At 39.2% G+C, this 13,174-nt stretch overlaps 1 protein-coding gene across 1 annotated transcript in view; it reads left to right on the plus strand.

Annotated features, from left to right (window-relative positions):
* TRAPPC8 (trafficking protein particle complex subunit 8) overlaps nucleotides 1-13,174 on the plus strand; it is a 124,039-nt gene that overhangs the window by 14,479 nt on the left and 96,386 nt on the right. Inside the window, exons 3-6 of the mRNA XM_037892698.2 lie at nucleotides 2,947-3,036; nucleotides 5,533-5,707; nucleotides 7,041-7,194; nucleotides 8,446-8,533. Coding sequence (XP_037748626.1) covers nucleotides 2,947-3,036; nucleotides 5,533-5,707; nucleotides 7,041-7,194; nucleotides 8,446-8,533 — 507 coding nt within the window. The remainder of the gene's footprint in view (nucleotides 1-2,946; nucleotides 3,037-5,532; nucleotides 5,708-7,040; nucleotides 7,195-8,445; nucleotides 8,534-13,174) is intronic.

A 13,174-nucleotide genomic window follows, 5' to 3' on the forward strand; every position in this document is an offset into this window, starting at 1 on the left:
AATTTCCATTTAACTAGCTTCCTCATTTTTTTGTGGTTCCTTTTTTGAAGATAAAATGCTAGTGTGGTGGGTTTCTTTGGTATTCCCCCCCTCCCCCCCCCCCGACAAGAAACTTTACATTTAATTACCTTATGATCACTATCACTGAGTGGTTCACCTGTATTCACTTCTTGGACCAGATCAAGTGCCCCACCTAGAACTAAATCAAGAATTGCCTCTTCTCTTCTGGGTTCCAGGACTAGCTGTTCCAAGAAGCAGTCACTAATGGTGTCTAGAAAGTTTATCTCTGCATTCCTTCTTGAGGTGAGAGATACCCAGTCAATACGAGGATAGTTGAAATCCCCCATTATAGCTTTTTCTGCCTTTATAGCCTTTGTATTCTCGCTAAGCTTTTCACAGTCACAGTAACCATCCTGGTCAGGAGGTTGGTAGTATATTCTTACTGCTCTACTTTGATTGTTTAAGCAAATTTCTATTCATAGAAATTCTATGGTACAATTTAATTCTCAAGATTTTTATTTTACTTGACTCTGATTTCCTTTGCATATGGTGCCACTCTCCCACCAGCAAGGTGTACTGTAATTCCTCTCTATTTTGTACCCTGATATTACCGCACTCTGTTGATTTTTTTCCCTCATTCCACCAAGTTTCCACAATGCTGCTTCTATCAATATCCTCATTTAATGCCAAGCACTCTAGTTCACTCATCTTAGTATTTAGGCTTCTGGCATTAGCTTATAAACCTTTATATCTTTTGGCAATATTGAGTTGCTTGCCGTCATGTTATACTTAAATGAGACTCTTTAACATTTGACTGTTCCTCACTAGCTCCTACCTGTATGCTACCAGCTTCTTTCCTATCCTGTTTCCTGACATAACAGTGAAAAGAACTTCAGCTATATTGATATCACTGGAAAAGCCAATGGATCATGGACATCTCACCATACACTTATTGGAAGTGGGGAGAAAGAAGCTTGCAGATTAATTTAGTCACTGTGAGGAAATATGATACTCTGTGCACCTCTATGGCAAATACAATGTTATCTATGAAATACTAGTAATATTTACAAAGAAAACATAATGGACATACTGGGTCAGGCCAATGGTCCATCTAGCCTTGTATTCTGTCTCTGACAGTGCCCAGTACCAGAGTTTCAGGGGGAAGGTACAGAATAGGGCAACTGGAATGATTTACCCCCTCTTCCTCTTCTGGCAGTCAGAGGTTTAGGGTTGCCCCAAGCATGGGGTTGCATCTCTGACCATCTTGGCCAATAGCCATTGATGGACTTGTCCTCTGTGAACGTTTATAGGTTTTTTTTGAACCCAGTTAAACTTTAAGCCATCAAAACTTCCCATGGCAATGAGAGAAAAATTATCCTGTTTTGAATCACTGTACACTAAAATAAAGTATGATTTGTTTTCTATGGCCTTTTTTCATATTTGACTTCTTGAAGTCACTTTAGAGAAAGTGTTCTCAATTAAACCAATTTGTCTGAGCTGTAATTGCTGAAAAATTGATCTGGTATTCTGACATAATCTATTTGAATATCACTCTTTAGTTCCTTTTAACTATTCATTTATGGAATTTAGGAAATTCCTTTTTACTACTTGTAGGTATTTGTTAGAGTATTATCCTTGTTTAAATTCTATCTCATTGGAAATAAATGTGATTTATTCTTTTTGTACATAAGGCATGAGTTCTTAATCTGCGATTTGTGAACAAGTCCACGGAAGTGGCAACCATCCTTTCATCTATGTCTAGATATGAGTGGGGAAAGTCCCTACATTTTTGTGTTATAATATGAGGTGGAAAAGTTTGAGAAACACTGATGTAAAGGATTCACTTTGTGTCATTGTCTTTGTATAAAGTCCTACCTAACATGTGAAATTGGAAGTATTCCAAAACTTTATAAATTATTGGAACCATACGCTTGAAGATGCAGCTGGGAATGAGATTTTTTCTGCATTCTAGCCAATTTAACTAAAATGTAGCAATTTTCCTATTTTCATGATCTTTCACTGTCAATGTATTTCCTTACTCCTGGGTCAGCTTTGTTTTTTTCTGACTTCTAAATTGCAATTTTTGTTTCTTTGCTCTGGTCTCTATTCTAGAATTTATTGTACTGTGTAATAATGTCAGAAATAATTACCACTATATTGCTCCACATTTTCAGCCCTGTAAAAATATTTACTTTCCACTCCTGGGAGACGAGCAAGTATTATTCTTGAAGTAAAATGGGGAAACTGAATCAAAGAGGTTAATTGATATGTTCAACACCTCACAATGAGTCACTGGTAGAGCTAGATTTAGAATTCAAGAATTTTTGGCTTCCAGGTCCATGCTCTGTGAACTAGGCTGTGTCTTTGTAGAAGTTTTGAGGGATACCTAAATTGCAGTCACAATATTTGGAAAAACTTTAGACAAAGATTCAGTAATCCTACTGCTCCTCTGTATATTCCAAAATCAGTTTGGTTTCCAATTCTATGGAGGATGGCTATAGCAGATGTACTACATTCTAAAATTTAGGCACATCTGACCACTTGTGCTAAGGGAATCAGAATCTTGACTATAAGTGATGCTGAAGAGGGGTTATTGTAGTCTTGGCTGAGTCCACATGACCCGAAAATGTGGAAGATGTTAATATTTAAAAATACTTCAAAAAAGTAGTGCGGGTGCAGATTAAACCCACTTTCCCTCAACATCCATGACCCCTGTTCTAAGGTTGACAACCTAAAGGGGAAAAGGTCTCTGCAATCTTAATTTTTGCTTCTTTAATAAATTAAATGAGATCTACAGTTAAATATGGTTTAAAAACAAATCAGAAGAGGACAGTTGCATATTCATATCTAGCCCTCTATTGTTAGAATTTGCTAAGTTATGTTGTTTCATTCTTCCTGTATATTTTCCAGTCTCATTAAGACTTTTATCAACTTTGTATCTTTCAGCTACTACTCCGTGGTTTGAGTCTTACAGAGAGAGCTTTCTTCAGTCCATGCCTGCATCAGATCATGAATTCCTAAACCACTATGTAGCATGTATCCTTTGAGTCTTAAATATGGACTATGGCTCTCTAAAATTAAATGAGGCATAAAGTTACAGCTGATTCTTCATTGCAGAAACCTAGTATATAAGGAATTTGGCGGGTTGGAATGTAACTTTAAGGCTATTGATATTGCCACTGTGCTTTTACTTCTGTATAAATTCCTCTTCCTCAGTCCCTCTAGCTCTAGCACGTATAATTACACACACTTGCTAAAGGAAGAAAGTGCCTGCATTATGTAGGAGAGTTATAAATTATTACAGACCAAGAGCACTTATTTACAGTGTAACCAGGTAATCAAATCTGTTAGTCATAGTACAAAAGATGGGAAAGTCCTGTTCCACTCAGGTGGAAATGACTAGGTTAGATGCACTCTGCTCTTCTCACCCCACAGCTGAGGAAGGCGAGTGTTCTGAGATTTCTATTGGGAAGTTATCCCTGAGCCCTGCTTCAGAGTTCTATTGTCATATAAAACTTTGGTAGGTATCTGAAGCCACAGTCCCTCCTCAAAAGTCCCTCACACTGGTAAGGGCAAGGAGTGTTTTTTGGGTAATTTTTGTTTTTTTTCCTGTTCCAGAGCTCCCTGCTGCAACAACAGTGAGTTTTGACTCTGCTACTCTATCCTGATCCAGCTTCTAGTTTTGAGTCTCTCCCCTCAAGTGAAAACTAGTACACTGTTGTGTTTTATAAACAGCAGCAGTGATATTGACCTGATTGTGTCCATATCACACTTGCTTACAGGGTTCTGAACAGCAGCAGTAAAAACTAGCAGTGCTGGCCATTTTTATTCTGTAGCGGGAAGACCATACTGCATAAGGTAACTTAACACTTGGAAGTTCTAACTGAACTACAGCAACTTTCTTTTCTAGTTTATTGTGAAGTTGATGACTTTTGTCTAAGTTTTGTACTCTTCCTGGATTACACATTTTTTTTATGTCCTCCAAATACTAACATACATATACAAGTAACCTAGTTAGTATAGCACTAAACTTTCCTCTTGACATACTGTTACAAATATCTAGTAATTCCTTTCCTTCCCCTAGCTATATGCTTTTAAGTAAGATTGCCAATATAAATTGAACTGAGATGCTACAAAAGTTTAGGGTATTACCCCACTGTCCAATTTGACTTGAGCTATTAAACAGATTTAATATTTCATGGGATAAACTCCAATATCTCTTTTTCATCTTAACTCCCATTCAAACCAAAAGTAAATAGGATGCACACTGAGGATTCTATGGTGATTTCTAATATCACTTTTAAAGTGTCTGTGGGTGTTTTTAAAAAGTCTGTACCTGTCCTAGCAAAGAGCTTTTAATTACTGTAGAAATTATTCTTTAGTATTTATCTGTGACAAAAGGCAAGAAGTTCAAAGCTAGAGAAGTGTTGCATGATTCTTTAAACATGCCACAAACAAAATCTTGTTTTTTCTTAAACGGCCCCACATAAACAGCATTAGTACTGATATTGTGTGCTATCTTTAACTTGGATTTTATGAAAACAACAAGATAAATCTGTTAGTCTTTAAGGTGCCACGGACTCCTTGTTGTTTTTGTGGATACAGACTAACAAGGCTACCCCCGATATTGGACTTTATGGTTATTCTATGGGCCTTTTTTAAACTTGAAAGTTCAGATATTCTGTTTGAACTTGCCAATTTAATGCTGGATCAATAGTATTGGAAACTGAAGCAAATATTTTCAAAATTAAGAGTAGAAAGTTAAGCTCCTAAAATACAGCACTTCTGAAAATCAGACGATATGTTTAAGTACCTAAATTTAGTGTACTTTAAAAAAAAATAGTTCAGGATTCCTTGGAATGTTTACTAAGACTAGCATTGGGACACTCTCGGACAGTTTTTTTTTTTTTTTTTTTTTTAAAAACTAAGCAAGCTTCTCTCTTCCTTTCTCATTCTTACCTCTAAGACAAATTATGTATTTCTTTGGAATATAGTTCAGTTATTACTGTGTCATGCATATGGACAAACATGTTCACCTTAATCACTTGTTGTTGGCTTTACTAATGAACTGGTTCTTTCCCCAAAATACCAGTGATTAGGTTATTTTCTTTACATATTTATATTAATAAGTGGCACCTGGATGCCATTACAAAAAAGTCATGAGTTCGACAAGTTTAAATTAAGCTTCTACCAGTTTCCCCCCCACTATTTATAATTATAGAATCATAGAACTGGAAGAGACCTTGAGAGGTCATCTAGGCCAGTTCCCTGCATTCATGGCATGACTAAGTATTATCTAGTATTATAATGTACCATTGGTTCCGCTGACTTTTTTTTTTAAAGTTATAAATATGCACTTGTTTAAATTGCTTGACCAAATTTCTGCTGGAAATACACTTTTGCAGCAATCAAAAATGGATAATTATATAGCCATTAATATAGATGTAACCTTAAACGTAGTGAAGCAAGCAGGCTATGATACCATGAATTGATGGTATTTGTGATAAGATCATATCCTTAATGTGAATTCAGGTATGCTTGTAGTTTCTTCTGGTGAACCTGAACCTGTGGAGCAATTTCTGAAGCTGTCACAAGAGCAGCATAGAATTCAGCACAGCAGCGAATATGCATATCCAAAATGGTTTATACCAAACACACTCAAATATTATGTATTGCTGCATGATGTAAGTGCAGGAGAGGAACAAAGGTGGGTTTTTTGTCTTTTACCTTGTGATTTTACTGGACATTCAGAAACGCTTGTTTTGCTGAAATGCTGACTCTATAAACTAACGTGTGTGTGCGCGCACGCATGTACAAAAAATTCAGTTGCCTATTTTAATATAATTGACCAGTATGGAGACTGGTCCAGGCAGATTTACTTAGTTAATATTTTGTCTCAAACTTCTTTTTGAATGTGCATGTGGAATACACAAAGAACTAATTCCAGTTTTATGAAGTAGGCAATATCTAGTATCTTTAATTTCTTTCTAAAGTGAATTATCTTAAAATCATCTGCATCTTGTATTGCAACCTGTTAATTTTTTTTTATTATTGTTATTTTTGGAAAAAACAAATCCCCCCCCCCTACTCGTTAGCATCTACATTTGAGATGTCCTTCAATTAAAGTAGCTTTAAAAATTAAAATCTCTAGATTGCTAGATTATACTGCAAATAGCTTGGGCATATTGGGCATCACAGACTCGAATACAACTTACTCTATTATATATTATTTCTAGCATGTTGAAGAAAGAAAAATGTCTAATTAGAACAGTGTCTCAAATTTAGAGTGATTAAAGGCTACAATGGTGCTAGGAAATAAGGAGACGTTACCATTGTTAGGGTGGTATGAGCCCATCTCTGTCCTCTTGTTTTGCAGCTATGCATCCCTAAATACTTTAACATAAACAAATTGTTTCATGTGGTAATCCAGTGGGTTACTATAATACATTTGGTAGTTTTCGCCTAAATTTTTCCACAGGTCAATAGAAATGCCATCATTAGGACTACTGTTAATCCTATCAGTTTATCCCTTCCTTCATACTTTTTTCTCCTCTGCTTGTTTCCTTTTAGTCTGTTACTGTCATATCTCTTTCCTGTCTGATCTCTTCTCTAGCTTCTAACTTTTCTTCTTGTCTTCCTTTCTCCCACCCCCTTCTTAGTAGAGAATAAGCAGTTACTGCCAAATAGTAGCAGTTACATCTAGTCAGTTTCCCTTTGCACACCTTCCGAGGTAAAGTGTTTCTGCACTGGCGTTCTGTTATGTTGGCTGCTACTCTGTCTCTGCTGCGAACTGCTATACAAAGTGTGCCTGGGAAGGTAGCAGACACAGCTGTTGGGAAGCATTTTGTAGATGCTGATGTGAGATTTGCAAGCAATTTATGTGGCCGAAATACACTAGAAAACTTGCAAACTACACTTCTGTTCTACAACTTTTGTCTGACAGAAAATCTGTGAACACTGTGTTTTTAAGAAAGTAATTCAAGTAATTCAATACTTCCAGTATGAGTCAAACTGACTATATTTGAGATGTTCCGTTTCAGAGCTGATTCAGTATATGAAGAAATGAAGCAGAGATATGGAACTCAGGGTTGCTATTTACTTAAAATAAATTCTCGAGGATCTAACAGGGGAGCAGATGAACAAATACCAGATCCTTGGAGTCAGTATCTCCAGAAAAACAGTATCCAAACCCAGGTATGTGTTCAAAAATGTTTGAAATCTACACTGTAATGACTATTGTAATCATGTTGGCTAACTTTGTTTCTACAATTTTTGTCATGGCTCTGTATTAGCAGTGCTGTTCCTGTGGAATTGTGCCATGATTGATCATTCACCAGGGTATTCCCAAACACAATAGCATAAGATTGATTCCCTCCTCTCCCCAAAAAAACAAAAAACCAACAACCCACAACTGTTTTTGTTTCTGAGGGCATTAGGTCAATCTTCATTTAGAGGACTCTTTCTTATGTACCACTTAAATTTATAAAATCGATTATTATAATAGTAGAATCCTTGAGCACCAAGAGAAATAATCTCTACGCTTTGTGAATTTCTCCAGTTATTCTTGCCCTCCAGCTCCAGGTAGTTAACAGCGTAAGCGCTTTACATATGCTTGCTTTCTCAAAGTTTACTGAGGCTAACTTTCTTCCCATCAGTTTAAGATTTTGAAAGTGTTGTAGGAAATGAGTGAACAAAAAGAGGCCAAGAGGAAACAAGTAAGTACTTCTTTAGCGATGAGGTCATGAAACCAGTCTGATAGGGTCTATCTGCCTTTGGTGTCAGGACGTTTAGTAGTGGTGCATGTCAGTCTCTGAAGTATTTAGCATCCTCTTTGTCACAGGTATGTTGAGAAGCAGACTTCTACAGCCAAAGAACCTCTGGTGCAGAGGGGTTCCTGCACTGAAAACAGCTCCTCTCCTTTGCGGATGTCACTCACCTCTTTCCTTGATCTATATTCACTGATAGAAAGTCTTTGACGAAAGTGTATTGGGGAGTCCCTCCCCAATTCCTGCTAAATATATGGTGGCACCTGAAATTTAACGGACTTGTTGTCAAAGCCACTCTGCCACTGAATGCTGAAGTTGTTCCTATTTTCTCTGCTCTATTTAGTATAACATCTCTAAAATATCTGATTTTCTAATGATCTAACTTGGAGAGGTCCAGCTGTCATGAATTTGGACCTTTTCTGAACCTCTCATCTACCCCTGATTCTCTGACTTTTTTTGTTTCACACTTCCAGGCAATTTCTCAAAGCTTTAAGAGTTAGCTGTTGAGAAGCTAACTTGTAAGAGGAGCATCCATTTAAAATATGGTTTGACACTGCTTCCTAAAATGTAAAATCTGAATAATCAAATTGCTGTGCGAAGAAAGGACAGGAATTACTAATGATTTGCAAACATCTTTTTAAAAACTGGCTGTACTAATGCTTTTTGTTTTTCCTGGTAGGAATCTTATGATGATGGTCCATATACTGTAATTTCAAATAAGAATGCTGACCACTTAATATCTGATGGCTTAGATAATGACATCCAAGGTATTTTTGTAACTTTAATTTTTGTTCAAAATTGTAATGTTAATGTAGGCATGTAAATGTAAAGTAAAATGTCATTTATCTTGTGTCCGTATAATCTCCTTGGAGCAGGGATCATGTCTTAGTGTGTTTGTAAAGTGCATAACACAGTGGGCCTTGATTCTGATTGTGTCTTGGTACCTACTGTATTATAAACATTAAACAGTGTTTGCTGGATTCAACACTTTCTGCACAATTGTAGTTGGTATAACTAAATTTTAAGAGTTGATATTTGGTATTCCACAAGTGTATTCTAGGGGTGTGACGAAATTCTGGCAATCCACAAACTGAAATTGTAAATTTGGAACTCTTTCTTGGAAAGTTTATTGGTTGCAATGATGTTTAAATATAGAATAACACCTGGAAGATCATATTATGACAGGGCCTAACAAAATGGTGTCTATAAAGGACAATAGTTTAACTAATCTCTTATAATTGTGTCAACAGTAGATTTCCAAAAGGCCTTCGTCAAGGTCTTACACAATAGTCTGCTAAACAATTGAAGTTGTCACGGTGTGAGAGGCAAAGTATTGTCATGGATCAAAAACAGGCTGAGAAATGGAAAGCAAAGAGTAGGATTAATTGGCCATTTTTTTGTCATAGCAAGAGGTTAACAACAGGGTGCCTTAAGTTCTGTACTTGGTTCCATGTTTTAATACATTTATCATCTGGAAAGGGTCGTGAGTGATGAGGTACCAAATGTACAGATTAGAGTTATTCAGGTTAGTAAGGACAAGAGAGGACTCTGAGGAACTTCAAAGAAACCTGAGCAAACTGGGGGAATGGGCAATATGATAGCAAATGAAATTAAGTGCCAGTAATGCAAACCAATTCACACTCACATGGTCTTAAATTTTAACTATAACTGCTCAAGAAAGGGACCTGGGTTTCACTGCAGACCTTTGCTTTGTGTGCAGCTGTGATCAGATAAAACAAACAAAATGTTAAGTTGTACAAGGAATGGGATGGTAAAGAATACGAAGAATATTATGCCTTTATATACATTGGTGGTATGGCCTCATCTGGATTACTGCATGCCTTACTAGTCACCCCATCTCAAAGAACATTGCAGATCTAGAGGGATGTCAGAAATGTGATGAATGACAAAGAGCACTGGAAAAAACTCTCATCAGAAGAGTGAAAAGTTTGGGATTGTTTACCTTAGAAAGGAGACAAATAAGAGGAGACATGAAATTATATACAATAACGCATAGTCTGGAAAAGATAGATTGAGAATTTCTGCTCTCCTTGTCTCATAACACAACAAGGGGGCATTCAGTGAAATTAAAAAGTGAGAAATTTAAAACCGATAAAATACTTTTTCATACAATATGAAATTAAACTGGAACACACTGTTTCAGGAAGTTGTAGAGCCCAAGAACAAGATTCAAATAAGGATTAGTCACTTACATGGAAATCAAGAATGTTCAGAATTATTAACAATAATTTGTGGAAGAGATAGTAAACCTCATGCATCAGGATTTTAGACATTTTCTAAGTACTAGAAATTAGGATGGGACCTAATGTGATTGTGATTGTGATGTTACTTTGCGTAGTCATAAAGTTTAAGACCAAAAGCGTTCTCCAGATCATCTCGTCACATTTCCTGTGTATCACAGGACACCAGTGCCACCTAGCATTGCCCAGTGTGAACCCAACAACCAAAATTAGACTGAACTATTACAATTCACAGGAGACTAGAATAGGAGGGACCAAGGTCCATCAGTACCCAAGGCCCTCTCAACAGCAGGGAAATGATTGAGAGGTACCCAGATCAGTGGTTCTCTACTGATGGGCCGCTTGCGTGGCCCAGCTGTGTGCTAAAAAAATTAAGATTCCCGCTTATTGCCTCACTCCTGGGTCCCTGCAGGGGCCAGGCCAGGGCTGGCTGAGGGGGAGATGGTGCCACAGAGTCCTGCTGGAGCACTCCCTGCCAGCAGGAAAGGCAAAGTAGCCCCCTGTGGTAGGGGAGGAGCTCAGGCAGCAGTCAGCCAGCAGCCTACTGCTTTCGCTCTTCCCGCTCTGCAGGGATGCCCTTAGAGTGCCGCTGCCAGGGGCAGTGCTGCCTCCTTGCTTCTGGGTGTCCATGCCTGGAGAAATTGCAGGGGGAATTCACAATTACCTTGCGGTGATCAACAGCCCAGAACAATCCTGACTATTGTACAGTAACAGATTGATCTTCCCCCCACCTCCTCTCCCAGGTAATATACATCCTGGGCACTGGTATTACATACTGTGTGAATGTGGCCACACAGCACCATAGGTGTTGGAGCTAAAGGTGCTGGGGGTGTGGCAGCACCCCCTGGATTGAAGTGGTTTCCATCCGGTACAGGGTTTACAGTTTGGTTCAATGGCTCTCAGCACCCCCACTGTACAAATTGTTCCAGGACCCCTGCATAACACCTAGAGAGTCGCATATGCGGCCCACAATGGTAAATAGGTTGAGAACCACTGATCCAGATAATCCTGGCAAGTGACCTGCACCCACAAGCTGCAGAGAAAGCCAAAACTCCCCAAGGTCGCTGCCAATCTGAGCTGGGTTAAAATTCTTTCCTGACCCTATATATATCAGTCAGCTAAACCCTGACTATGTGAACAAGAACCAGCCAGCCAAGCACCTGAGAGAGAGAGAATGCTCAATGCCACCTCAGAGCCCAGGCCCTCCCTGGCCAGTGTCCTGTCTCCACCATAACCATCCCTGAGCCTTTCTGACCCCTGCAGGTGGCTGGCTGAAAGCCTGAAGCATGAGCTTGGGGAACATAAAACCTAAACTGGAAGTGAGCCCCAGGGCTCCTGAGCCCTGTTCCCTGTCATACAATCACATTCTTAATCACACATCTGCCTATTGTGGGTTTCTTACATCTTCTTTTGAAACATCTGATGTCGTTCACTGTTGAAGACAGGATGTTGGAGTAGATTAAACCCTCAGGTTGATCCAGTAGAGCAATTCCTATCTCAGCTTCTAAATGTTAAATTAATTTTCTGTAGTTCAGAAGATTTTTTGAGTATTGTTGCTATCAGTGCATGTGCTTGAGGTATGTGTTGTGCTACAGTCTGGAACCTTCTGGCAAGCGCTGATCATTGAGGGGCTATCTAGACTCCTCCAATCATGGAGCATTCCTGGTGAGATTATATAAAGAGGCATGTCCCCCATGAACCCTCTTTCATCCATTAACCATGTAACACACTGGAATTTCTCCAGTATGTCAGCTTGTTGGCAGTTTGCTTTTTTTAGAGCAGGCTTCTTGTAAATAGCTGGATTAGAGTAGAAGTTAACAAAACTAAACAAAAAACCTTGTTCCAATGGAAGGTGCTGGAAGTGGACTTTTATTTTGTTTTGAGTATCATAGACTATCAGGGTTGGAAGGGTCCTTAGGAGGTCATCTAGTCCAACCCCCTGCTCAAAGCAGGACCAATCCCCAACTAAATCATCCCAGCCAGGGCTTCGTCAAGATTCCACCACCTCCCTAGGTAACCCATTCCAGTGCTTCACCACCCTCCTAGTGAAATAGTGTTTCCCAATATCCAACCTAAACCTCCCCCACTGCAACTTGAGACCATTACTTCTTGTTCTGTCATCTGCTACTACTGAGAACAGTTTAGATCCATCCTCTTTGGAACCCAGTTCAGGTAGTTGAAAGCAGCTATCAAATCCCCCTTCATTCTTCTCTTCTGCAGACTAAACAATCCCAGTTCTGTCAGCCTCTCCTCAGAAGTCATGTGTTCCAGTCCCCTAATCATTTTTGTTGCCCTCCGCTAGACTCTTTCCAATTTTTTCACATCCTTCTTGTAGTGTGGAGCTCAAAACTGGACACGGTACTCCAGATGAGGCCTCACCAATGTCGAATAGAGGGGAACGATCACGTCCCTCGATCTGCTGACAATGCCCCTAGTTATACATCCCAAAATGCCATTGGCCTTCTTGGCAACAAGGGCACACTGCTGACTCATATCCAGCTTCTCGTCCACTGTAACCCCAGGTCCTTTTCTGCAGAACTGCTGCCTAGCTAGTCGGTCCCTAGTCTGTAGCAGTGCATGGGATTCTTCTGTCCTAAGTGCAGGACTATGCACTTGTCTTTGCTGAACCTCATCAGATTTCTTTTGGCCCAATCGTCTAATTTGTCTAGGTCCCTCTGTATCCTATCCCTACCCTCCAGCATATCTACCTCTCCTCCCAGTTTAGTGTCCTCTTCAAACTTGCTGAGGGTGCAATCCACGCCATCCTCCAGATCATTAATGAAGATATTGAACAAAACTGGCCCCAGGGCCAACCCTTGGGGCACTCCACTTGATACCGGCTGCCAACTAGACATGGAGCCATTGATCACTACCCGTTGAACCCGACAATCTAGCCAGCTTTTTATCCACCTTATAGTCCATTCATCCAGCCCGTACTTCTTTAACTTGCTGGCAAGAATAGTATGGGAGACAGTGTCAAAAGCTTTGCTAAAGTCAAGGAACAACACTTCCACTGCTTTCCGCTCATCCATAGAGCCAGTTATCTCGTCATAGAAGGCAATTAGATTAGTCAGGCATGACTTGCCCTTGGTGAATCCATGCTGACTGTTCCTGATCACTTTCCTCTCCTCTAAGTGCTTCAGACTT

Source organism: Chelonia mydas, chromosome 2, assembly GCF_015237465.2.
Source record: "Chelonia mydas isolate rCheMyd1 chromosome 2, rCheMyd1.pri.v2, whole genome shotgun sequence".
Taxonomy (NCBI): Eukaryota; Metazoa; Chordata; order Testudines; family Cheloniidae; genus Chelonia; species Chelonia mydas.